This window comes from Bombyx mori, chromosome 18 (genome assembly GCF_030269925.1).
Source record: "Bombyx mori chromosome 18, ASM3026992v2".
Lineage (NCBI taxonomy): Eukaryota > Metazoa > Arthropoda > Insecta > Lepidoptera > Bombycidae > Bombyx > Bombyx mori.
The window spans coordinates 12,612,473-12,639,181 of NC_085124.1; the positions used below are offsets into that span (position 1 = coordinate 12,612,473).

Here is a 26,709-nt window from a genome sequence, read left to right on the forward strand (position 1 = left end):
ACTTGAAAAAAATATCTTGGGCATACGCGGACTTTTTGGCGGGAACGCGAGGAGTGAAGTTGTGTGATTTGTTTTATTTTGTCTATTTAGTGTTTCTTCAGGTTTAAATGTGTAATAATGGTGGTTTATTAACTGTTTAATATCTGTGAAAGTGCACAAATGTGGGAAAATGAAATAAAGCCGCTGGACGTAACTTCCCGGGATCCTCCAATAAGTCCACTGAAAAAATCTTAGTAAATGACCACCATTTTACTGAGATTGTATTTCATCCCATATCATCTCATTTCATTTCATTTAATTTCATCCCAGCTGATTAATGTCTCAAATTAATCATCCTCATTTCATTTAACTCCATAATATCATTTTTCATAAAAATATGAATATAAATTAAAATAAGACATGACTTAAAGGTCTCAGATACCAGGTCATAAAATCTCTTAAATAAATTGGGCATACGCGGGACTTTTTGGCGGGAACGCGTGGAGTGAAGTTGTTTTATTTTGTCTATTTAGTGTTTCTTTGGATTTAAATGTGTAATAATGGTGGTTTATTAACTGTTTAATATCTGTCAAAGTGCACAAATATGGGAAAATGAAACAAAGCCGCTGGACGTAACTTCTTGGGATCCTCCAAAAAGTCCACTGAAAAAATCTTTTTAAATGACCACCATTTTACTGAGATTATAATAATATTTCATCTCATATTAACTCATTTCATTTCATCCCAGTTGATTAATGTCTCAAATTAATCATCTTCATTTCATTTCACTCCATAATATCATTTTTCATAAAAATGTGCTTATAGATTAAAATAAGACATGACTTAAAGGTCTCAGTTTAGTTACCAGGTCATAAATTCCCTTAAAAAAAAATTGGGCATACGTATGTATGTTCGAGTAACATCATAAGAGCGACCGGTTGGTGGTGTATCGCATCTTGACTTGACAGCTTCGTTCTGTCAGTAGGATATTCTGGAACACCAGCGGCACACCTGCGCATAGACTGCCAACGTCCAGAGCCTCCGATCCCTCCGTCGGCCGGGCGTCCCTGGGGTGAGCTGCGCGTCTGGTTACAATGTTAATCGCGGTAATCCCCTTACCCCACCCGGGTTTTGATCTCGAGGTATCGGACCATTGTGCGAAAGTGCAGGGGAGTCATTTAGTGGGTAGGGGCATAAATTCTATCCCTTGGGCCCGCGGGCTACTCCTAGCATCTGCGGACCGTCCAGTCCACATACCCCGTCTGCCCCCCAGGCACGGGGACCTCGTAGGACGTTCGGCTCCCCGTTCAAAATGCGCTGCTGAGATAGTAAGGAAACACGAAGATATAAATACTTACATACTCAGCGAGATCCATGTTGTTCTTAAAGCACTAATGGGCTATAAGATATAATCCGAGTTGACGCTAGGGATGAATAAATGCCAAAAATGGGATTGGATTGGATAAGAGTGCCAGTAAGGATAGTGTAGGTGCACTGGAATTGTGGAGTATCAGACACACATAAGTAAAACAGTTTCTATGTGAAACTAATCCAGACAAAGCAAATTAGACTTTCCAAATTTATGTTCTGAAATAAATTTTCGCATACGTATGCATACCTGTTTGGAGCACTGTACCTGTAGATTTTTCGTGTAAGAAGTGAAACCATGCAATACACACTCTATGAATGTCTTCTTGTCCTGTAAAACTGAAAAGGCCTCGTATCCACGTAATCTTGTTTGTCCACGTAATCACGTTTGTTGGAAACAAAAAAAAACAAATCCATGGGAAAGATCAGCCCCCCCGGTGAAGGTCACGGGGCAACATGAGGCGGTCGAGGCAGCGTGGCGCATTACCAGCACTCTAGCGCGCTGCCAAGCAGGAATATCTTCGAGGTAAAAGAGCAACCGGTTGACGGTGTACTGCATCCCGACCTAGCAGGCTGGTTCTGGTCCAGCGGAGTATCTCGGGGTATCGGCGGCACCGTCTGGGCGGCCTGACGAGCTGCCCATGCCGTACCGAGACGGCTGACGTTTCGGAACCTTCGATTCGCTTCGAAAGCTTCGTCGACCGGGTGTCCTTGGGGTGAGCTGCACCGTCTGGTTGTAGTGTTGATCGCGGTAACCCCCTTACCTCATCCGGGTTCTGACCTCGGAGGGGATAGGACGCTTGGGCGAAGACTGCAAGGGAGTCGTTTGTAGGTGGGTCCGGACCAGTCCTACATACCCCGAGCGCCCCCTAAGCGCGGGGACCTCGTAGGAGAAGGGCAACAGACACAAGAAAAAAAAGGGGGTAAAATCAGCTGTTAGCAATACATATTGGGAGCCATGAAAGACAAGCATTAATTTATTGCTCTTCTGGGCTTCCAGTTCACTTAAAATACATTATGGCTTGTACATTCAACTTGAATAAAAATTTGAACGTTCCCTTTGCCTACCAAAGTAGATAAAAGAAAACAGTTATAGTTTTAAAAGTAGCTGCCAATATTAGTACGGCACCGTCTAATCGCGATTTCAGTTTTTTTTTTTTAAGACTTTTGCCTATGTGCTTAGTGCGAGTTTTTTAACTATACTGAGACCTTAGAACATATATCTCAAGGTGGGTGGCGCATTTACGATTTAGATGTATATGGGCTCCACTAACCACTTAACACCAGATGGGCTGTGAGCTCGTCCACCATCTAAGCAATAAATAAAAAAACTAACTCAAATTTGTATGGGGACTTGGAACAGCGCCCTTGCATTTGCCGCTAGGGGCGTTGTTCCAACTCGCACTGAGCGCACTGGTGACGAAAAATTTCAAAGAAATTATGCACCATAGATAATAAATACTATACACATTAACCGGCCTCTCATTTAAATTAAATATCGCTTGTGGCTATAGTGCGTTTGCATTATAAATTTTGAGGGCTTCATTGAATATAATCCAAAGTAAAAAAAAAAGAAAAATACGGTATTACATAAATCTTAAAACCTACTTAAAATACTAGCTTATGTTTGTTTGTAGAGTTTGTAAAAAATGTATTGTTCCTAGAAAATAGTAGCTACTTAACGACAGTTATAGTCACTGAGTTTCTTGCCGGATCTTCTCAGTGGGTCGCGATTTCGATACGGTGGTAGATTCAGCGAAGCACTGCCCTCGCTAGGGCTAGAGTTAGCATTTCTCTCAGGTTGAGTCCGTAAGCTCATCTACCGCTCCGCGCGTAGTTTTGCATATACCCGTAAGCTACCAACTATTAGGTAGAGAAACAAAAGATAGTTTCTTTCTTCAAAAGATAGTTTTTCTTGGATAAAGCTACTCTTAGATTGACGTTAGCGTATAAGTGCTAAAGGTTTATCATATTATGAAATTAAAAAGTAGGATATATAACCTAAAAAATAAAAACTTTAATTAAACATCAAACTTCATTATCATAAAATTATTCTCACATAACGGTTTCAGTAAATACTGACAAACAAAAAAATTAAACATCTTCTGTTTCGTAATCAGGAAATTGTATTATTCATATTTTTATTTCGTTAAAAGAAGTTGAATTTTTAGAATAATATACCTACCTCTATAAATAATATATACCTCCATACGTCAACTGTTACAATAGGTATTTTTGACAAAATAACGATCCTGCACTTCACACCGATTAGCGTAAAGCTTTACAATAAGAAAATGCAGAGTTTCTGCTTTTGCCTAGAAGCACAAAGCACTTATGCACGAAGACCGTTGTTATGAATTCTTCTTTCAACACGTGTTCACCTACTGCTGAGTGTAGGTCTCTTCAAACGTACTCCATTCTTTTATAACTTGAGAGTCCGAAATCGCGGCTTAAGGTGGACAGCGTCGTCGTGTCTAATTGCTCCAATAACCGCTTACTAACACTTTAAGCTCAGCTTCGAATATGGCGTGTCGGACTAAAATAGCATCATCCCTTTTCTTTTCGTGGGTGTCGTAAAAGTCGACTAAAGGATTCATCAGTGAGTGGGCAGGGGTAAACTCCGAGGATACCTCCATCGTTGTTATATCTATGGGCTCGAAAAAACCATTTAATATTAGCTCGGTTACTCATCAATGCAAAAAAAAGTTATCAGTAAGAAAAATGAAAAAAATCTGAGAAATATATTTTTCAATTTCGATTTTCGATTACGCCATGTAATTATTCGATTATATCTGGAAAAGGGCGCATACTTAAGCCCACGCACCGCTCAAGTATTGCATAACACGATGTCCTGAGGAGGATTGAGCGGTGACGCTCGTAGGCGGGTGGTCGGAGCATGCGCGAACTGTTCGCAGATCGATATCAGGGAAGTGGGTTCTGGAGCGAGCCGCGCCGCCAGTGTCCGGCAGGCGCCTTCAGCAGAGTGCTCGCCTCGCGTACTGTCCCCTCGTCTCCGCGTTGCGATGAAGGTATAGAGACCCTTTGTCCGTAGCGCGGTAGCCTATGCCCTTAGCTGTAGGTAACGGCGGCTGGAGTCCCGGTACGTGCCCGTAGCTAGCCGCTGTGTGTCTCCGTGCCGCCGCGGCCCACGACGCGGCCTCGTTTCTCATCTCCACCACCGACCTTCACTTTGTGTCTCACCCATTTGCACTGTCATTTCCATTCGACAATATCTCGAATTTCTTCCTCATTCTTGCTTTTGTGTATCTCATTTTCTCAATGTGTACCCTTCGTTCTTATTTGGTGTGTACAAAACTATAGTTTTTTTTCTCTTCCCTTAATTTTTATTCGTAATCAAATTTATGCAAATATGTTGATATTTTAATTTAAAGACTATATAAATGATTGGTAATTGTAATATATTATAGTATTTATTGTGAGTGTGTCCTGCAACTATTCGAGCAACCTGTTACCAGGAAGACGCCGTAACCTACATCAATTCCCGTCGCATAACACGATCAATACAATGAAAAGCGCCCCCATCTGCCTAAAAATGTTCATTATGATATTATATTCTGCTATCGACGTGTAAACCTGTAATAAAGTTCAGAGCTTCTTAGATTTCAAACGTGTACGTTTGGTAGTTAGTTACTTGTTTTGAACCGAATTCTAGTTTATTATATCATGGAAACGGTAAGTATTTTACTCAGAAACGATATTTGTTAAATACTTGATTTAACCTTATGCTATTTTTCTCTTTGACGTGAAAAAATCTTACACGGTAACCATATGTACGGAAATAAATAAGGATATCCGTGATTTAAATTTCTTTTAGCTACTACTACTTGTCTATCATCCATTCGTAGTAGTGAGCATCCTCAACCATTTTACAACTTAAGATCCGCAAGGGTTGTACTTAATTCGTTAACTTGAGTCGGTAAGCTCGTCGGTAAGCATTGATACCGTCATGCCTATATTCCGGTACGAAGAGTAGCAGCACAATTATCCTAGTGGAATTGAGAGTTAGGTCTAGTGTCTCAAAGCGAGCAGTTATGCTTTGGGCCCGACTCATGTGCGATAATACCAACTCACACCCCTTATAAATATGTACACGTGTTCCCATTGTCTAAGACAGTCCATTTTTTTTCTATTTTAACCTTAGACTTCCGCCTCGTGACTCAAGATGAGCTTGCAATCACTTTATGATCACTATGGGCTCCAGCTTACTAGTTAACGCCTGATGGACTCCCTATTTAGAACATTGCAAATACACGAATGAGTGTTTTTTTTATTAGTTACGATATTTTGTTTCAGCAACTCAAAAATCTAGACGAAAAAACGTATAATGCTAAAACTACCAAAAGGCCTTAAGAAGAAGAAAAAGGGAAAAAAGTCAAAGCGCAAAGGAGAAGAGGAGCTTTTTACCGAAGAAGAACTTGAAAAGTACAGAAGAGAACATCAAAACTCTGAAACTGGTGAGGGATCAACCAAAGAAAATGAAGAATGGTCCAAATTCAAAGATTTAACTACAGGGGTCGACTCAGTACTTAAGAAAACTCAAGGAGATTTAGATCGTATAAAATCCACATCTTTCTTTCAAAGAGTTCCAGCGAAGGCCAAAGAGCAGTCTGCACCGAAAGCAGCACCAAACAGACCTGTAGTTGAGGTGACGGAAGCTGATTTTCCTAAATTAGTTCAAGCAGTCGCAGAAGAAGAAGCAGATAAAAGTGAATACGGAGTTACTGACGACGAATCTGAAGAAGAGGATCAAGACGACATTTTTGATACTTCATACGTAGATGCAGTTGAACGAGGTGAAGTAAAACTTGCTTATGTTCCTGATTCACCAGAAGACTTTCAAGATGATGATATATTTGATACGTCACACGTAGACGCTTTAATCAAAGGCCACGAAGTAAAAGCTTCTAAAGGAAAGAAAACGTTAGACATTGGCGTTGCTGTTGAAGTTCTAACCGGGCGTATCGATAACCTGACTATTACCACAAAACGACCAAAGAGAGTAATACCTGGCGACTTACTCTTAGAAAATACTACAGATGAAACCCCTGCTATCAGCAAGGTAACTGCAAGTGACCCAGTTGAAAAAAGTATCTTAGATCTTGATGCAGACATACCAGTAACGACTCCCATTGATCTGAGTGTCTCTCTACATACATCATTCATACAGCAAAAGAAACAAGAAAGCCCGCTTAACAGTGAAAAACTAAATGCTGAAGATACTCACACGGAAGAAATTGACGAATTTACTTTACTAGCGGCAGAGTCGTTAGAAGCGAGTACTGAAGTAACAAAACTACAAGAAAAGGAAATTAAATTAGAACCAGTCGTCCAAGAATCATGGTCTGCATTCGAAGCCGACAAAAATAAATCTGTTTTTGCTGAGAGTATTGTCGAAGATCAGCTCGACGTCGCAGATCCGTACGGTGACCAAAACGATCCGTTTGATACAAGCTTTGCCGATGCAGTTATACCATCGACTTCTCTTCGAGACATCGAAAAAGAGCCGATCTTAGAAGACGACGACGACTTCGATCCGCGAGCTGAAGAAATCAGAGTTAAATTAAATAATAGGAGAAAATCCTCAGTTCGTATACACTTGACTGATCCTTCCGGTGTCCGCGAATCGATTACCTCTGATGATATTGGAGAGAAAGATGAAAGGTTTTCTCGGGATTTATTAGGAGGAAGTACAACAGACTTAACTCAGTTAGGTGATTCGCCTTTAGACCCAGTTGACGTAAATGAAGCTGAAATAGACCCATTCGATACGACGATAGTTGATAAAATTTCAGCACCGGGGAAAATTGAATTAAAGATCCTCGAACAGGAACTTATCGGCACAAACTCTGCAACGTTGTATCGTGTCCCAAGTGATCCAGACTTTGATCCACGTGCTGACGAACCCAAAATAGGAGAAAGACGAGCATCTCGACCTGAGAATTTGACAGTTAGTAAAAGTGTCATTTTTAATGTTGATGATCAGGAACCGTTAAGCTTAGACTCAAAACCAAAGCTAATTAAGCCTTTAACTCCCTATTATACTCGTGAAGTCTCTATTACCGAAGACCTAGAAGCAGAGGCAGCAGACACATTCTCTGAAACACTCACTAGAACTCGCTCGGATGAAGACTTAGCACCAAAAATTAACTACGAGGCAAAGCGACGATATTCGGAGTTTTCTCAAACATACCAGTCTAAGATAAACGTGAAAACAAAAGAACTTAAGACTCGTTCAAGCAGAATCGAAACTAAAGTTTTAACGCCTTCGGGTCCTGGAGATTCTAGCAATCTCGAGACAGTAGAGGTAGATCCGTTTTATACTTCATTTGCAGTAATAGCTCCCAGTAAAACTGAGTTGAAGTTGTTGGCCAAAGAGTTTTCATGTGAAGAAGAAGAAAAAAAGGGCGAGTTAGATTTACTGGAACCTTCAGACGATATATTTCAGGTCAAAGCTCTCACTCCCGAGCCATCAGAAACAAGACAAAGTCAAGAGGATTTTGATCCGTTCGATACATCTTTTGCGGGAGATTTAAACCCAGGAAAAACAGAGCTAAAATTACTTGAGTCTGAATTTTTAAAATAAACTGATAACAGACAATAACAATGGCGTACAACCCCTTCTTAAGTATGGGCGAGCCCGTCGCACCTGTCACTACTGAAGTACTGAATCCGTTCATGATGTCAGGAGATTCAAATGAGAGTACAACATTCTCAGGAGACAATCCATTTGCTACTAGCAACCCATTTTCAGACTTCGGGGATGGCTACGAGCCTCCAGTGGGTGACACAGTCCCTGTTGATATTTTTGGTGCAGATCCCTCAGGCGTTGAGGCCAAACATTTTGATGACTTCACGGATGATATATTTCCAAATCAACATTCCGCCCACGATAAGCTCGTTAAGCCAACAGATCTTGATCTGGGCTCCACGACCACTGACATTATGCAAGCACCGGATGACGATGTAACGATCCCTTCCCATCCTTTACCACCTGAAACACAAAATCTAATTCTGACAGTCACTGGACAAATGGAATTTACAAGTTCTCATCTACTAGACAGAATTCCACCAACTCGAACACCAAGCCCCGTTTCAGTTCGTGATATACACTCACCAAGTCCTACACCTGAGCCAGAACTTCAGGAAGAATCTCGGAATACGGATATATTCGATGTAAGCCGTAGCAAACCATCACGGCCACCGCCAGCTCGACCACCACCAGTTGCGCGTCCACCACCTCCGCGTCCAGCACCTCCCGCACAACCACCTATTACGCGTCCCCCACCACCACAGACGACAGATGATATTAATCTATTCGATGCGCCAATACCAGCGCCAATTGTGAAACCAACAAAAGAGGATATACTTAGTTTATATTCGGCACCGAAGAAAGAAGAAAAACAAATAGACTTCCTGAGCGATGATATACTCGAAGAAGTTCCGGTAGATATGCCGCAACCAACTGCAGCAGAATTTACAGCACCAACAAACGAAACGGGACCATTCGCGACTGAGGAAGTAAAAGAAAGCATTACTTTGGCTGAGCCTGTTGAATCTAACATATTCTCAACAACACTCGAAACTTCCGTACCAATGGACTGTTCCGAACCAGCACCAAACTCTACCTCCGCCACTGCGAATACTTCACCATTCACAGATATGATAAATGAGGACTTCCAAGAGGCGCCAACAAAAGAAATCGAGATGAATCCATTCGAAAGCTTTGGGGCCTCCGATGTTATGTTTTCGAATACAGCCCAAAATGTGTTCGATGCTAAAGTGGAAGAATCATCAGTTACACCGGTAGCTTGCGATAACATATTTGGCGAGGCTATCCAAGATGACACATTTGGTGGAACAATTCCAACGGACATGGACGTCGCAACATCGGACGTATTCGGAACAACTGAAGTCACTACCGCAAATGACAAAGCCGATTTATTTGGTGGTAATGCAATGGACGCTTTCGATTCACAAATGCAACAGACACCTGATTCGCCCTGGGGAAATACATCAGATACTGTAATGCAGGAATCCGTTCCAGTTACTTCAGATGCTTTTGACGCTTTTTCAGCCAAATTTGACTCTACTGCCTCGAATCGAGAAACCACGGGTGAGTGGCAGGTACCAAGATTTGAATTGATTCTTAAAAAACAAGCAATGATATTGAATGTGTATTATATGTTCCTTAGATGTGTGGGGGGATGAAGTCCCCGCAGATGTTGGTCCTGCAGGGTTTGAGGCTGAAGCTTTCGATCCGTTCTTAAGCATGGGTGCACCACCACCTCCTGCTGCTACCCCACGACTCGACCACCAAGGTTCACGGGATTCTACAGATGATACTTTCACTGTCTTCATAAGGTATGTGATTATGTCATAATATAAGTACCTATAAATAGAGAAAACCCTTTTTATTGCACAGGTGAATGTGTGAACTTACCTTAACTGGCTTAAAGTCGTTAGCGGGGTCCATAGATGTCGCAACGTGAATGCCGCCACCCACAAAGATATGACGTCGAACTCTCGGTTGTACTTTACAACAATTGTCCACCCTTCAAAGGTCAAACACAAGACTGCTTAGTTGCAGAAATGGACATGATAGCAGTGAATGTCTAGTCAGCTTTCACGTCACATAATATGGTAATATCACAGTTCTGCTATTTTAAATCCAGTGGTCGTATTACTTTAGCTTCAAGACCGCGATCTCTTATCTCATTAACTTCTATTTCTCTATGATGAGTTATATTAATAATCCATCATAGTCTACTAAGATATCGGTAATTTATTATACTAGGCCGAAGGAAACAGACAATGGCACCGAGGAGGCTGCGGTTCCCGTGTTGGCTCCACCACCACGGCCCCAAGTTCTTCCCGAATCACCACGAACGAATCCATTCGACAAAGGCGAGTTTGAAGTGCAACGATTTGAACCTCAACAAGGTTAGTTTATTCATGAATACGATTTAAAAAACCGTTATTGACGTGACAACGTCTTATAATTCGATGGAGCCGGCTGCACGCACGAAAAAACATGACTCATTGAGGCGTTCCATTTAAGGCTTGAAGTGCAAGCGAGAGCGCGCAACGAGCGACAAAGAGGCACCATCGGCCTCCGCGTTCGGCAACGTTTGACATCTGTCTCTCTCCTACTTGAGTGAGCGATGCATCCGCGTGGACAGCTGCTATACAATAATACATTTACATGTTTTCGTCAAGTATGAAGTTCAGTGAAAAGTGAATGTGGTGTCAATTGTTTATAGCAACGATAATTGCGGTAATTGAAAAATGAAACCATTCCATCAGTATTTTCTTATGACGTTGTCACGTTCAACTATCGTCAGTAAACCGAATTTACATAAAACCGATTTTTTTTTTAATACCCATTTAAAAGTTCTTTGTAACTTGTGTTCAGCGGACGAACAACGTCGAGACTCCGGCAGTGATGGCGAGGGACCACCGACTCCGCTCTTTGACGACGACGTGTCTATGCCGCTGGAGGACTTCCCCCGTACAAAGTATACTGGACCCGGATGGGAAATGCAACTACGGCAACCGAACAAGAAGAAGATAACCGGACAAAGGTAGCTGATTAAAGAAAAAAAGAAAAGTTTTTGTACTAACATTTCAAATGGATGTTATGTTACAAACTTAACTACTGGACTGATCATCTTGAAGTTGTGCACAAACATTGTCAGGGGTCAATACAGAAAGCAGGGTAGGGTATGTTTAATAAATAAATGACTATCTTATTTTGTCGGTTTTTCGGACGTCAAAAACATAATTAAGACTATTCTAAAAGAATCTCGCATTTTTTTATTACCATTATATCATTGCCAATGTTTCGAATACTTTATAAATAACGAACACTGTAAATTGTAAAAAACCTAAAAGTGGTTTTAAAAAAGTGCTATTTCTTAGGCATACTTATTCATTCTTTCATAAATAATTATCCTGCATTTATAAAGTTAATATAAGTTAACCACATCAAATGCATGCAATGCAAGAGCAGTGCTTCGCTTAATCTACTACCGGATCGGAATCGCAACCCACTGAGAAGAACCGGCGAGAAACTCAGTGGACTAAGCAACTGTTAGGAACTAGGCCATATTTTATAGCATATGTATCTATAGATTGGCTCTTAATGGTCACCCCAGTTTAGAGTCCCGTGAGCTCACCTACTCGCCCGACGAATCTAGTATATAACCCTACTAGGCTACTAGAATAGGTAGGAAAAAAAATGTTCACCTTGGTTTTTGATAAAGTTTTTTTTTATTGCCTTTGAAGGCAGACGTTTCTACGGCCCTCCTGATTGTGAGCGGTTACCGTCGCCCATGGACTTCAACAATGCCGGAGGCAGAGCCAAGCCGCTGTCTACCTTTTACCTGCCTAGCTTTTAGTTTTAGTTACATTAAAGGTCGGTCACAATCTATTAAAAACTTTAAAAAAAATGTACTTTCCAAAGATTTAACTAGTTTTGTGTGCAATTCGAAAGGTTCTGGAAAAAAATCTTCGTGAAACTAGCGCTCCAAGGGGACAATCCTGTAGTACAGTTGTTCAACTCGGCCGGAGACAAGGAACCGTTCCAAGAGCTACCCCTCCAAGCTTGCTACTCGGTCTCGGAGATTGGCGCCCAACAATACGACCAGTACGGGAAGATCTTCACCGTGAAACTGCAGTACGTGTTCTACAAGGAACGGCCAGGGGTCAGGTAATGAATGGAACATTATTTTTGTCGCATTAATCGTTTTTCTTTCAGTATGAGCTGTTCTAAGAGAAATCATATCCACGTTTGTCCCAAAAAAAAATTATTGTTCAGAAAGACAAAATGTGTCTCGCGATAAACTCGATTTAATGGTGGTAGGACTTCTTGAGAGTCCGCGCGGGTAGGTACCCACCCTCCCTCCTTATTTCTGCCGGGAAGCAGTAATGCGTTTCGGTTTGAAGGGTGGGACAGCCGTTGTAACTATACCTGAGACCTTAGAACATATGTCTTAAGGTGGGTGGCGCATTTACGTTGTAGATGTCTATGGGCTCCAGTAACCACTTAACACCAGGTGGGCTGTGAGCTCGTCCACCCATCAAAGCAATAAAAAAAATGGCACCGGGAATAAACATCGACAAACATAGAAAAACAACGTTTGCCGGGTCAACTAGGTCTAGTTAGTATAAATCGTATCATATTTTTCTCGTCACAGGCCCGGACAAGTCACAAAAGCCGAGAGGATCACCAACAAGCTGTCTCAGTTCGCGGCCTACGCTATACAAGGCGATTATCAAGGAGTTAAGGAGTTTGGCAGCGATCTACGTAAGCTTGGACTGCCGGTGGAACACGCGCCACAGGTATACGCTCAATATACGTCCTTATGAATAACATCGTGTACTTAAACGTGGTATTAGATATATACAGGGTGTTAAGTAATCGATCCTAAGCCCTGATCGATATATCTGGATAAAAAATAATACTCGTTTAGCTAAGCTCAACATGAGTACCTAGTTTTTGTTTCATGTACCTATCTTTAAAGCGATGAAAATTAGGGTATCATACGCGATCGAGAGCGATGACCCCTAACGTCAATTGGTTTTTGGTTGTGTTCCATTGCGTGTCGTAAAAAATGTTAACAAAGTTTAATACTTACCTACCTACCTACCTTCGAGCTTGGAAACGGTTCTCTTACTGTAGGATTCTAGAATATTCTATTTTAAGATAATCTGTAAAACAAAATGAAAAAACATTGAAACTGATATCTGTCTCTGGAGCATACACTCGAAACATTATGCTCAGCTAGTTCCCATCTTTCTTGACACGTAGCATCCGGACTTTGAATGACCTACCAGCTTACAGATCCCTTACTGGCAATATTTGAGACGAGTCCTCGGCGCTTAAAGCAATTAACACAAACTAATTCAGTGCACAACCAGCCCTCCCATATTACTAATTTACAATTAGGTAAAGTTACTTAAATTCGGAAGTTCGAAACATGGACAGTGCAAAATGATCTTTGTTGACGTTTCCGTAGGTGTCACAACTCTTCAAAATCGGGTCGCTGTCGTACGAGGATGTGAAGCAGTTCTCGTGCTGTATCGAGGAGAATCTGTTCAGGCTACACGCGCACAGAGATCGAGCGCTTACATACAAAATGGAAGAGGTATGTGTTTGATCACAATGGGCTTTCATAACATTATATGTACCAAACTGCTAGTCTTGTGTACGCGAGTCAGCCGAGAAGCAGTACTGTGTTAATGTTGTTGGAAGGTTGCCCATGCGATGGACCGACCAGAGGCGGATTATCCGTAAGGCCAACTAGGCACGTGCTTAGGAGCGTGTAGTTACAAGGGACGCGCGAGCTCAGAATTTTTAAATAAATAAAGAAAATAACAAATTGACGATTAAGAACGAAATGCCTGAACTACTAAGGTCTAGGGTTTGATGATACAACGTTATCATAATTGCAAAAACAACTAGTTAAAATTTATAGTATTATGATGGCCATTTATGGGCGGTACAGGGGCGCCGATAAAGTGATTGCCTAGGGCGCTCTGGACCTTTAATCCGCCACTGGGACCGACGAAGTCAAGTCGGCAGATGGCGGCTGCTTACATGAGTGCACCAGGCTCACCACAAACCAGGCAAGAAGTGACGCATTTCTCGTGAGGCACATAATATCTGCCCACAGCAATGACACTGGATGACGACCACGACCGCTCTGACAAGAGTGATACGACAAAGAAGATTTAAACGGTGGGCCGTGAGCCCATCCGCAATTTCACTCACCCAACGGTACAATGCATACCTCATTTACCGAAAAGTCGAGTGTGATCCCCGCATCAACAGTAATTTTGTAATTCACGAGCGTCGTTTTCAATCGACTCAGGTGCAAATAACCGCTGTAGACGAACTGTACGTGGAGCAAGACGCCGAAGGTTCGGTCCTCAAGCAAATCGCTCGGGTGAGATTGTTCTTCCTGGGATTTCTGAGTGGTGAGTTTAATAGCTATCTTCATATCGAATTTATGTTTTACAATAAACTTCTTTACGCGTACTTCGTTTACGGAACGACTGTCCTAATACAATCAGAATAGCGCCTGAGAATTTCACGTAGAAATGACATTGGTACAATCAAGGCCCGTTTGGGGTTTGGGCATCAGGACATGGATATGATGGCGGAAATGACGTCATTTATTTTACTTGAAGTCTCAATTTTCACTCACAATGGTGGTTCCACCTTTTGAAATGGAGCGTGTGACCTTGTGGTGAAAACAGGCAGGACGCAGTAAAGACGAGCGAACGAGTAGACCCACCATCGCTAATGTTAGGCATATAATTATTTACGGCATGTGTATCCGGAATAGAAGCAGGATGTCATCGCGTACTCATTGTTATACGACGGGCGACTTATTTAGACGAACTTGCTCATACAAAGCCACCTGCCCCATTAACATTCTCATCTCATTAGACGCCTGCAGCTCTAGCAGTAGGGGCAGGCCTAGGGACCCTAGTAACCATACTCGTGGAACTCGCCAGAATTCGACTGAGAAGCCTAACCCATACCCACTGAGTACTCATCGAATATTTGCAGCGGGTCGCGATTCCGATCCAATAGTAGATTCGTTCGCGAAGCAGCTAGCTGCCCTTAACTGTTTATTCTACTTCGGATGCGCTTAGGTAGCTGTTAGCAAATGCCACCCCCGTTGTTAAAACTGTCAAGGCTTAGGACACAAGTACCTAATACCTCTCTCTACAAAAAAAATACGAACTTAATCCGATCTTTTGGCTCTCTTGAATCTTTTTCGAGACTATTCTAGTTTGGATTCTTGGATTGGAAGTTTTTCGATTCTCTTTAACTTTCACAAGGAATGCCTGATGTTGAGCTGGGAGTGAACGATCTGCGACGTCAGGGCAAGGAGGTTGTCGGCAGACACGACATCATACCGGTCGTCACCGAGGAGTGGATCCGTGTGGAGGACACCGAGTTCCATGCGTGCGTCCAGGCCGAGGAGTTTACCAAGTGCCAAATCATCAAGTGAGTTGTGATGAGTTTAAACAGTGCAACTCTTTGTACATTAAAAGCCGCCGTTAGATACTGTCCTTTCGGGAGACATCACGCCCTCCATGATGATTACGACAGTGATTATTTCTATTCCGCCTATTTCTGCCGTGAAGCAGTAATGCGTTTCGATTTGAAGGGTGGGGCGGCCGCAGTAACTGTAAGTATACTGAGACCTTAGAACTTATAACTCAAGGTGGGTGGCGCATTTACGTTGTAGATGTCAATGGGCTCCAGGAGCCACTTAAAACGAGGCGGGCTGTGAGCTCGTCCACCCATCTAAGCAATAAAAAAAAAATTCAAAGTTTTTCTTCCTCTAATTCTTTATTACGGAAAACGACTTGTAGCGTCGCTGTCGGTGGTAGACGGATTACCTGGGCCCTACTCCTCTGATCTGGCTGCGCGTCTGATGCTTACGTGTAGACGATAATCCGTTACAACCTTGACCAATGTAACTATAGAAGTCTAATTAGTCAAAAAATAAGAAATAAAAACTAAATTCCAAATTGGGAGGCATTCATTGAATTGCCCTTCACTTGATTCTGTCCACTGTCGTTGAACCAAATGACATCTGATCGACTGGCCGGTGTCTAACATCGCTGAGTTATAAACAAAACCAGGTTCAAGCCACCGGACGCTTGCTACATCGAGCTGATGAGGTTCAGAGTGCGCCCCCCCAAGAACCGCGAGCTGCCTCTACAGCTGAAAGCGGTTTGGTGCGTCACCGGTAACAAGGTGGGTGAATATTCACTTAAACATACGGCCGTCTGGTGTAGTGATAAGTAACTTGGTCACTACACAAAGGGGTCACGGGTTCGAATCCCGCCAAAGGAAGATATGTGTATGATAAATATAAAATGTCTTTCTCAGGGTTATGGATGTATATTAAATATATGTATGTGTATAATAAAAATCTTACATTTGGTACCTGTAACACAAGTTCTTTACTAACTTAGCACGGGATCAGTTAACGTGGCGTGATTGTTAGTAAATATTTATTTATTTACTTAATATAATTTCTGTAAATAATATTAATGTCTATATAAATAGGTAGTAGGAAGCACTTCTAAGGGTTAATTACTTATTTCTATTCTGTTTGATCAGGATATAATGTTTTTTTGTCTAATATTATTTTTATCGTACTAATATTTATTTATTAAGTTTTTCTATTAAATGTATGTAAGCTTGAGGGTAGACATTATCTTGTTGAACACCAAGTAAAACGATGTCACTATTTGATTCCTGATTTAATTAACAATATGTTATCTTAACAATTCACTTTAACACTTGTCCAACTTTAACCAGTACGTACAACAGTCACTGAATCACACAACGTAACGAGGATATAGTAAGTGCACCAGGCAAGCGCAGTCCAACGAATGTTTCTCGCATTTTTTTTTTTTTTTTTTTTTTTTTCCTACCTATGCTGATAGCCTTGAGAGGCTATTTCAGCTTACCCTAGCTTGTGTAGGTGAGCTCGCGGGGCTCAAACCGGAGAATTGCTAACACCGCCCTAGCAAGAGCAGTGCTTCGCAGAATCTACCACCGGATCGGAAGCGCGACCCACTGAGAAGATCCGGCGAGAAACTCAGTGGGCTGTGTCTGTGGGTTAATTCGCTCGTCGAGCCCTTCGTCGCAAGCGACGGGTTCGGCGAGGACGGTGACCGGTGCTTGTATTGCCTAAAAGCACCGTTAGTGGATCAGGAGGATCCGTGATGACGTGCTTTGGGCGACGTCGACGGTTTACCAAACGGTCTACAGGATCGGGTATGTAGTTTCCGGCGGCCACGACAAGAGGGTTCTCATGTCGTGCCGCCTTCTCAAAGTGGCGCAGCGATGCCGACTGTAGATACTTACTGACGGGGTCGAGCTCCAGGTCATCGTGGAGGTCCACGTTCCTCTGGAACCATGGTGCTCCGACGGCTATCCTGCAGAATCGGGATTGTATTACCTGAAGGGGTTTCAAGTTGGTGCGGGCCGCGTGAGCGAACACTACGCTTGCATACGTCATGACGGGGCGTATGCAAGTTTTGTAGAGGGTTACCTTGTTACGGAGGGACAGTTTGCTTCGTCTACAAAGCATTGGGTAGAGTCGTCCTAGTATAAACGCGGCGCGATCGCGTACCGTTTTTACGTGGGGACGGAATGTCATCCCTCTGTCGAGGGTGACGCCTAGGTATTTGACCTTCGGGGCCCACGGTATGGGCTGGTCAAAGAGAGTGATGGGGCTAACGGCGGAGGTGTTTACGCGCCTACTGGGGAGTGGGGTGCTCGAAGTGGTATTCGGAGGGCGACCCCTTTTGAATAGCACCGCTGTGCTTTTCGTGGGGTTAATGTCTATTCGCCACTTCCGGAACCACTGTCCCATGGTGGTTACTGCGGTCTGGAGTCGCCGATGAAGCAACGACATCTTCCTACACGAGTAGTAGATAGCCGTGTCATCGGCGAAGAGCGCTAGATGGGTCTCCGGAGACCGGGGTATATCGTTGATATACAAACTAAATAGTAACGGGGAGAGTGCGGAGCCTTGCGGGACTCCGGCAGTCAGATGACGGGGACGAGAACGAGTTCCCTCTACTCGATATCGAAACGAACGGTTCGACAAGAAGTCTCGTATGATGAGCACGAGTCTGTCTGGCACTCCCATGTTGTACAGTTTGTAGATCAAACCGTTGTGCCAGACTTTGTCGAACGCCTTCGCTACATCGAAGAAGAGGGCGCCGGTCGGGATTTGTTTACGCCTATTTAGCCCTATTAAGATGTGCTCCGTGAGGCGGTGCACTTGTTGTACGCACGAGTGTTTGGCGCGGAATCCAAACTGCTCGTCTATTAGAATTTTATTCGCGGTAACGAAGTCCCAGAGGCGTTTCCGAAGGAGCCGTTCGTAAATTTTGCCTATCGCTGGGAGGAGACTAATCGGTCGGTAACTAGCGGTTTCATTATTCGGTTTGCCCGGCTTGTGTATACCGATAACGTCTGCTTCTTTCCATACCGCCGGAAAGATGCAGTGCGTCATAGCAGCATTTAAGATGGTAGCCAACATTGTTATCAGTTGGACTGGTAAGAGTTTTAACGCGCGGTTGCGGATGCCGTCGGAGCCGGGTGCCTTCTTAGGTTGAAGGTTGTCTATTACTTCTCTAACTTCGTCAGAGGTAATGGGGGGTAACGCGTCCGAGGGTGGCAGGGAAGCTCTGCGCTCGACCTCCCTGTCGACTGCCTCGGTGTGTTCGGGGTCCGCGTATTGAGTGCTGGTGGTGCACTGCTCTTGCAGTGCATCGGCCAGCAACTCTGCCTTGTCATCGTTGTTTCTCGCAAGGCACGCACCGCCTTTTTATACTAGCCGGCGCAGCTGGCTTATGAGTCACTTCTGTTGCACGAGTGGAACGACACGGCCGGCGCACCCGGCTTGTGTGAGTCACGCCTGTTGCACGTGATGTTTATTAGAAACATTGTTAACGCCGTCATGTACGAGGAGTATTGACATGCGTGCTTTGGGAATATCATTTGAGGGCAGCCTAAATAAGATCAACAATTAAACTTAGTTCAAACTTCAATTTGTCCCTGAAAACTACGTAGAAATCGATCCAGCTATTGTGGCGTTTAGAGACAAACATACGCAAAGTATTTCTGCGATTTGATTATTAACTGTTTCTATAAAAAGAAAAGGAATTGTTCACATAAACATTGTAATTAACTAAGGCTTATTATACTACGCAATGTAAGTCAGCTAATCGCGCGGGTCAACGATCGCTTAGGACGCGGCTTACGTCACATCTACACTATAGATTGCTGGTTAAAAATAATTATATTACATGCATTCAGATCTTATATGCTATCGATTAGCTTCCCAAACCCTGTTTAGAATCGATAGGAGGCAGTCAATGCCTATTATCGACGGTAACCGTTCTCCGAGGTGTAAGCACCTCGTCTGCCCGTCCTATACTAATGAACAGGGGAGTTATAAGTCGTCGTGGCCTAAAGGATAAGACGTCCGGTGCATTCGTGTTGAGCGATGCACCGGTGTTCGAATCCCAGGCGGGTGCCAATTTTTCTAATGAAATACGTACTCAAAAAATGTTCACGATTGACTTCCACGGTGAAAGAATAACATCGTGTAATAAAAATCAAAGCCGCAAAATTATAATTTGCGTAATTACTGGTGGTAGGACCTCTTGTGAGTCCGCACGGGTAGGTTCTACCAACCTGCCTATTTCTGCCGTGAAGCAGTAATGCGTTTCGGTTTAAAGGGTGGGAGGCAGCCGTTGTAATTATAATTGAGACCTTAGAACGTATATTTCAAGGAGGGTGGCGCATTTACGTTGTAGATGTCTATGGGCTTCAGTCACCACTTAACACCAGGTGGGCTGTGAGCTCGTCCACCCATGTAAGCAATAAATAAATAAAAAGTTCATAAGGAATGTTTGGTAACAGGTGGAACTCCGCGCTGACGTGTTGGTGCCGGGATTCGCGTCTCGGAAGCTGGGGCAGGTTCCTTGCGAAGACGTCGCCATACGATTCCCGATACCGGAATGCTGGATTTATCTGTTCCGCGTTGAGAAACATTTTCGATATGGATCCGTTAAATCTGCTCATAGGTATTCAATGTGGACGTACATACATATATCTCGACAACAGAATCATAAAGAGGGCACAAATTATCACAAAATTAGCTTTTTGGAGTTGCTGAAGGCAAGAACTTTCACCAAATGGGTGAAATTGCTCGGCGCACCGACGGTCCGAATGTTATTGTTCGGTACTTGTATATTAGGGCATTAGGGTATATGTCAAATATCTTTTTTGTTTTATGATAGCTATGGCCATAGATGTTATTCAAAGTAATTGAAATTTGAAACTTCCCTAAACGTTAATTTGAGGATTTACACCAACTTTATGATCCTAATGTCGAGTCATATATCTTATTGTTTAAAATTATCTTTTCCATTTTGTTGATTTTGGAAGTTGTCCCGAAACCGAAATTAGCCGATTGTCTCCAATTCCAAAAGTCGATGTACAATATTTATCGCCGGGTACTGTTATAGCGCTGGCCACGCCATGAACTTGGTCCCCTATTTTACACCTATCTGATATAAAATGAGGGGTTTCTCGTTCGAGAAGGGTGCGTTCGCGTGTCTTTTACCCGATCGAGTTGGGAATTTGTGCTTTTGTTCTGGGCAACTTGATAAATATTCACAATAAAATTATTCGATTGTGTTTGATGGATTTTTTTTGCGTTGCTACATTCTCTAGGTACTGTTACGTCATTGCATTTGTGTTATAAGGTACTCTTGTTAAAGCCGTTGGATTATGTTTGAGCAGGCGCACTGGTAAGATCAAAGGAATAGAGCGTTTCCTTGGCGCCGTGGACACCCTCCAGGAGTCGCTGATAGAAGTGACGTCAGGACAAGCCAAGTACGAACATCAGCATCGCGCTATCGTCTGGAGGATGCCGAGACTCCCCAAAGAAGGACAAGGTTCGAGTAACGATAGTTGTTTTTTCTCCGGTTTCACCAGGACAAGTTTTTTTTTTTTATTGCCTCTGTAGGCAGAGGAGCATACGGCCCACCTGATGGTGAGTGGTTACCGTCGCCCATGGATCTCAGCAATGCCAGGGGCAGAGCCAAGCCGCTGCCTACCGCTTAATACTCTCCACAAGCCTCGTTTGAAGAAGAACATGTCATAGCGCTCGGGAAACACCGTGGAGGGGAGCTCATTCCATAGCCGGATGGTGCGTGGCAAAAAAGACCTCTGGAAACGCACTGTGGATGACCGCAGTGGCTCCAGGTAGTATGGATGAATTCTACTCCGGTGGCGGGCGGTGTGATGGTAAAAACGAGACGTTGGTATCATCTCGAACAATTCCTCAGAGCACTCCCCATGGAACATGCAAGGTACAAAATACAGAGGGAACCGAAGTCCCTCCGCAGACGAAGTGGGCGAACAAGGGCTCTGCCAGGAAGGGTGGGATTTGCTAACAGCTGCCCGGGGCCAATGTAAGAGCTCATGGGCAGCTGCTTCAGTTTGATGATAATTAATTGAAAGACTCGCGATAATAATACCGTAATCCTCGACGTCAGCAGTAAAAGGTCTTTTTCTTTTTGTTTTTTTTTTTTTGCTTAGATGGGTGGACGAGCTTACGGCCCACCTGGTGTTAATTGGTTACCGGAGCCCATATATAACTGGAACGTGCTTGCCGCCACTTACTTTGGGATATGAGTTCTAAGGTGGTACCTACCCGTGCGGACTCACAAGAGGTCCTACCACCAGTGATTACGCAAATTATAATTTTGCGGGTTTGATTTTTATTACACGATGTTATTCCTTCACCGTGAAAGTCAATCGTGATAATTTGTTACGAACGTATTTCTATAGAAAAATTTGGTAACCCGCCTGCGAGATTCGATCACCATTGCATCGCTAGATACGAATGCACCGGACGTCTTATCCTTTAGGCCACGACGACACATTCACTTTATATCTGATTTCGAAATTTATCAATACGTTTTTTTAATACAGAAACTAAGTTTTCGGAAATTTTTAAATGGATGCCATAAACACGAATTCAAATCGTAATCCTGCTGCTAAACCTGAATACAGAGCACCACTATGTTTCCACTTCTGAATGTCATGTTGCGCTTATGCTCACGGGTACTCACGAATGTTCATGTGTGCTCACGATTTTTAGTACTAACATTTTAAATATTTACAGGTGCATACACAACCCACAATCTCGTTTGTCGCATGGCTCTGACGTCATACGACCAAATACCCGCGGAGCTCGCCAAGTTCGCCTACGTGGAGTTCACGATGCCGGCCACGCAGGTCAGCCACGTGACCGTGAGGTCCGTCTCGCTTCAAGAGCACGACGGAGACCCACCAGAAAAATACGTTCGGTACCTGGCAAGGCATGAGTACACGTGAGTATTTCTCCATTACTTGTTTCTTTGGTGGAAGACAGTTTTACAGTTTAACTCGAACGCATATTGTACGCTTATACCAAGCCGGTTCACGTCCGGACATTTTTTTCTATTAAAATAATGAAATCAAGGGGAGAAAGGCCCATTTGGTTTAAGCGATAATTCGCTTAATACGCAATCTTTGTAATTAATGGTCCTAGTCATTTGGTATTCGCATAAACAATTCGATGTTTTAATTGAACTTCAATTAAGTTTACACCAATCAAATAGCTGAAGAAGTTTTTTTCATTATGATATTTTTACAGATTTTAAACTCTAAATGGTTCTCCAGTCCAGTTGCAAAAAAGTCGCTTAAACGATATACCTAGCCTTTCACCTTGCGAAATATATATTTTTTATCTGGTAGTACAGCCTATTATAACCTCACACAAGTAGTCTACTCAATTGAAGAGTAGGATATTCGTAAGAGTAGGATATACTAATATAGTCAAGAGTTCAGTCGTGTGTCAATGAGAGAGATGGATATAACATGAAAATGCATTTATAAATGACGAAGCAATACTTTATAGAAGATAAGAAAGAAATTAATTTTTATTTACACACGTTACTGACACTTCAGTGGAGTTAAATTTTACAACAATTAATAAACCACCGTTATAAAACTGAAGGTAATGTACAAAATAACAGATTAAAGCATTTCAGACAACTCACTGTTGGCGTTCCCGCCAAAAAGCTCATTAAGATTTGACAGTTTGACAGTAGTAGTAGTTCCATTTTTCGAGCTGGAAAGGCGAAGGTATCATACCATACAGCCTAATCTTTTATCTAAATTAATTTATGGCTGAGCAGATACGATTTGATACATCAGCCATTACAGTTTTTTTTTGTAATTATACAGAGTGGGCATCGAACGTACGAGCGGTCAGGCCGCACCGGCGTACTCCTTGGCGACGACCGTTGAACGAACCGAACCGGAGCCTCCCGCGCCCGTAGCCCAGCCGCAACCGCCCTCTTCAGACTCCGACTCGGATTGAAATTTGACTTAAGGCACTGTGTAATTAGCAATGAATCTCGGACCACGACCCCTTAGCGTAAAGTTCAAAATCGCATGTCTTATTAACGGTGATCTTAAGCAGTATTTAACTATAAGTAAATGTTTAAAAATAAAAACATGATCGGAAAATAATAATAAAGCTCGAATCGGTCATATGGGTCATTATCAGTTTGGTTTGTTGACAAAAAAAAATTATCACTTCAAGTGTTCGCACATTTCATGGAAATGTTTGTCGGTCAGCACGGGATTTCCCGATTCTGATTTGATTTTACGATTGAACTTCGATCTTTTGTCTCAAGGACAGCAAAAAACCGACTCCGGTGACAAAAAATAACCTTTAATATCTCTACAATAAGTAGCACAGGAGCTAGCCACTGATAACAGAAATAGTATCAATACAATGAGCGAACTCTTGGCCTACTCCATAACATCTAATACGCAATCTCACAATAGCTCCAATCTCTTTTTACATAATCATATAGACCTTAATTACTGGCGGTAGGATCTCTTATGAGTCCGCACGGGTAGGTACCATCGCTCTGCCTATTTCTGCCGAAAAGCAGTAATGCGTATCGGTTTGAAGGGTGGGGCAGCCGTTGTAACTATACCTACTGAGACCTTAGAATTTCTATCTCAAGGTGGGTGGCGCATTTACGTTGCAGATGTCTATGGGCTCCAGTAACCGCTTAACACCAGATGGGCTGTGAGCTCGTCCACCCATCTATGTAACAAAAAAAAGACCTATAGTAAAATTTCGATCATACGTGCACAATTGCGTATATAACACTAAAAATCATCATTTCAATTCGTTCAAGGCTTCAGATAATTAAAACAGGTATATACTAACAAAGCTATCTACCTATGTGTCTCTGAATATTCCAAATAGGATATTAAAAATAAAAGAAAAACTCATTCTATCTTTATTTTCCGAATGAATGCAAAAAAATGCAGTAATCTAAGACGTATTCATAGATTTTCTACACATATTAATTAATGATAATAGAAAAGTATCTTTCTCCCTTCCTCGAGCTTAAAATACCTTTAGGTTTTAGCGTATTACTATATATTTATATATTATATTATCTGTGGTTTTATCATAGATTTGCATTTTTCAATGACGAGTAACAATTGGTACGCAGATTACCTTAAGTTCGTGAATATAATAAAAACTGTTAATTCTAAGTTCCTTTTGTACATTGTAATAACTTTGGTTTCTTATGAATAGACAATACACCATACGTATTTTCATAGTATAATTTATATATTTATTTAATAGAATACCAGTATAGTATATATCAATACCTAGTATTAATCACTGGTTTTAAAGAAGAAATACTTTACCAAAAAAAATTGCTAGTTTTGCACAAACAGTGCGTTTATATAGCTTCTTGTATAAACATATCTTTCGTATCCACGGGCTATGTAACTATAAATATCTCTCTATTGATTGAAAGATGTATTTCAAAAATCAATTACTTATTCGGCACGTAAAATGTCAAATAATGAAAATATCACGATAGCATTAAACATATTATAAATATTGAAAATTCAGTATTCGACATTTTAATAAATAATATGGCTACCATAAATGTAAGGAAAATGAAAACTAAATATTACATAATATTATGCAGCAATATTATATATGGGATGCAAAAGAAATAAATGCTTTATGTATAAAAAATCGTCAAACAAATATCCATATTCAGTATTAATTAAATAAAAATAATATGTAAATTTATAATCAAAATATGTACACTTAATAAGTGCGTCATTTTATTTTTAATCTTCGGACATATACCCACCGATTTCTAGTCATTTGGTTTAAATATAAGAGAAATTCTGTACATACGTTGTTGTATTAGATAAATTGAAATGCAAATGTATGAACGCACGTTGTTATGCTGCATAAAGCCGTAATTGGATTAAAATAAATACTACCTAATCCTACCTAGTATATGTACCTAATATTAAAAACACACCACACTATGGATTGCAGATATTCGGCCTTTAATATTAATTTAATGTACATTCAATCAACAAACAATAAAATTCATATCAACAAACATAATTCTGTCCAAGCTATACCTTTTAATATTAAAATTCTGAGTATAATAAGAATTATATAATTGATCTTCTTATGTATTTTTTTTCTACTTGTTAATGAAAGCTCATTAAAGTTCTATAAAACTTTAAGTGGATGGTAAACGCAAATTGAGATATTGACCATCACTCTGTAGATTTCATATAATTAACAAAATGCTATTAAATCACATATTTTAACCGATGTGTATACTTTTAATTCTATAATAGTAATTTGGTGATCCATTTGTCTATGAAATTTAATCAAAAGTATTATTTGTTTGATCTGTTGTAGGAAGGTTCTAAAGGCATCTTTGGCCAAGCGATTGATCTGTTTGTGATATATAACACGTTTAGTTATTGTATACTTAGAATCCTAAGCAATATTTAGATATAACTATGAAAGTACCATCATATATTTAGATAGCACAAAATCGTGCATAGTTAATGTGTTTACGGTTAATAAAATGCGCTATTAGTGTTGAAGGGCTTTTTAGCGTTGAAAATCAATGTGTATTCCCATAACTTAACACATGTTCAATATAATATTACATTTGATAGTATTATTGTTACGAAGAGTTAAGTAGAATAAGTATGTTACTCAAATTGGCGTAGTAAATATCATCATATACACAGTAGAGCATTTGTAAAATACGAACATCAAAGCTATACGCATTGAGTAGTGGCTGATTTAAAAAAAAAAAAAACATTTCAAAGAATATGTTTTAACGCGCTTAGGAAAAAATATATATAAGTATATTTAAACAGATACTAGATCTCGTTTGAAACCTGTTACATCGTAAAGTACCCGGTAGCGATACTACCAATGTATTCCGTATATGGAACCTACATTTTGTTGTGAAATAAAGTTAATTATGTTCGCGTATAAGTCTTTTATTTCGTCAAATAAAACTGGTAAAATTACGATGTAATTGTCATTCGTTGACGCCTTCATCGCAACTTCATTCACAACTTGGCGTCGCTCGGTGGAGCAAGAGTTAGGAGTCTTGGTCATGACGCGGGAGAAGCTAGAACATACTCCTCAAGACCGATGTAAATGGAAGGATTTGATTCGAGCCCTACACCCCAGCAGAGAGTAATAGGAAAGAATGATGATGATGAACACCTTCATTTCGGAACAGGACCATATCGGCTCCTCGCGGTACTTACGGTGCGGACGAAGAAAACTATGTCCCCCTCGCTGGTACGGACCGATTATTTCAGGTGTTTGTATAAATTCGACAGTGACA

General features: G+C 41.6%; 1 protein-coding gene across 1 annotated transcript; it reads left to right on the forward strand.

Annotated features, from left to right (window-relative positions):
• Nucleotides 1-26,348, forward strand: LOC101739970 (protein stoned-B). Its single transcript, XM_004928393.5, has 16 exons — nucleotides 1-4,376; nucleotides 5,662-7,932; nucleotides 7,995-9,481; nucleotides 9,561-9,729; nucleotides 10,163-10,308; nucleotides 10,781-10,949; nucleotides 11,861-12,076; nucleotides 12,564-12,708; nucleotides 13,386-13,514; nucleotides 14,241-14,346; nucleotides 15,220-15,388; nucleotides 16,033-16,147; nucleotides 19,844-20,007; nucleotides 20,729-20,883; nucleotides 22,119-22,326; nucleotides 23,225-26,348. The coding sequence occupies exons 2-16, from the start codon at nucleotides 5,693-5,695 to the stop codon at nucleotides 23,358-23,360; spliced, it is 5,754 nt and encodes a 1,917-aa protein (XP_004928450.1). The 5' UTR covers nucleotides 1-4,376; nucleotides 5,662-5,692; the 3' UTR covers nucleotides 23,361-26,348.
• Nucleotides 26,349-26,709: the final 361 nt, after the last annotated feature.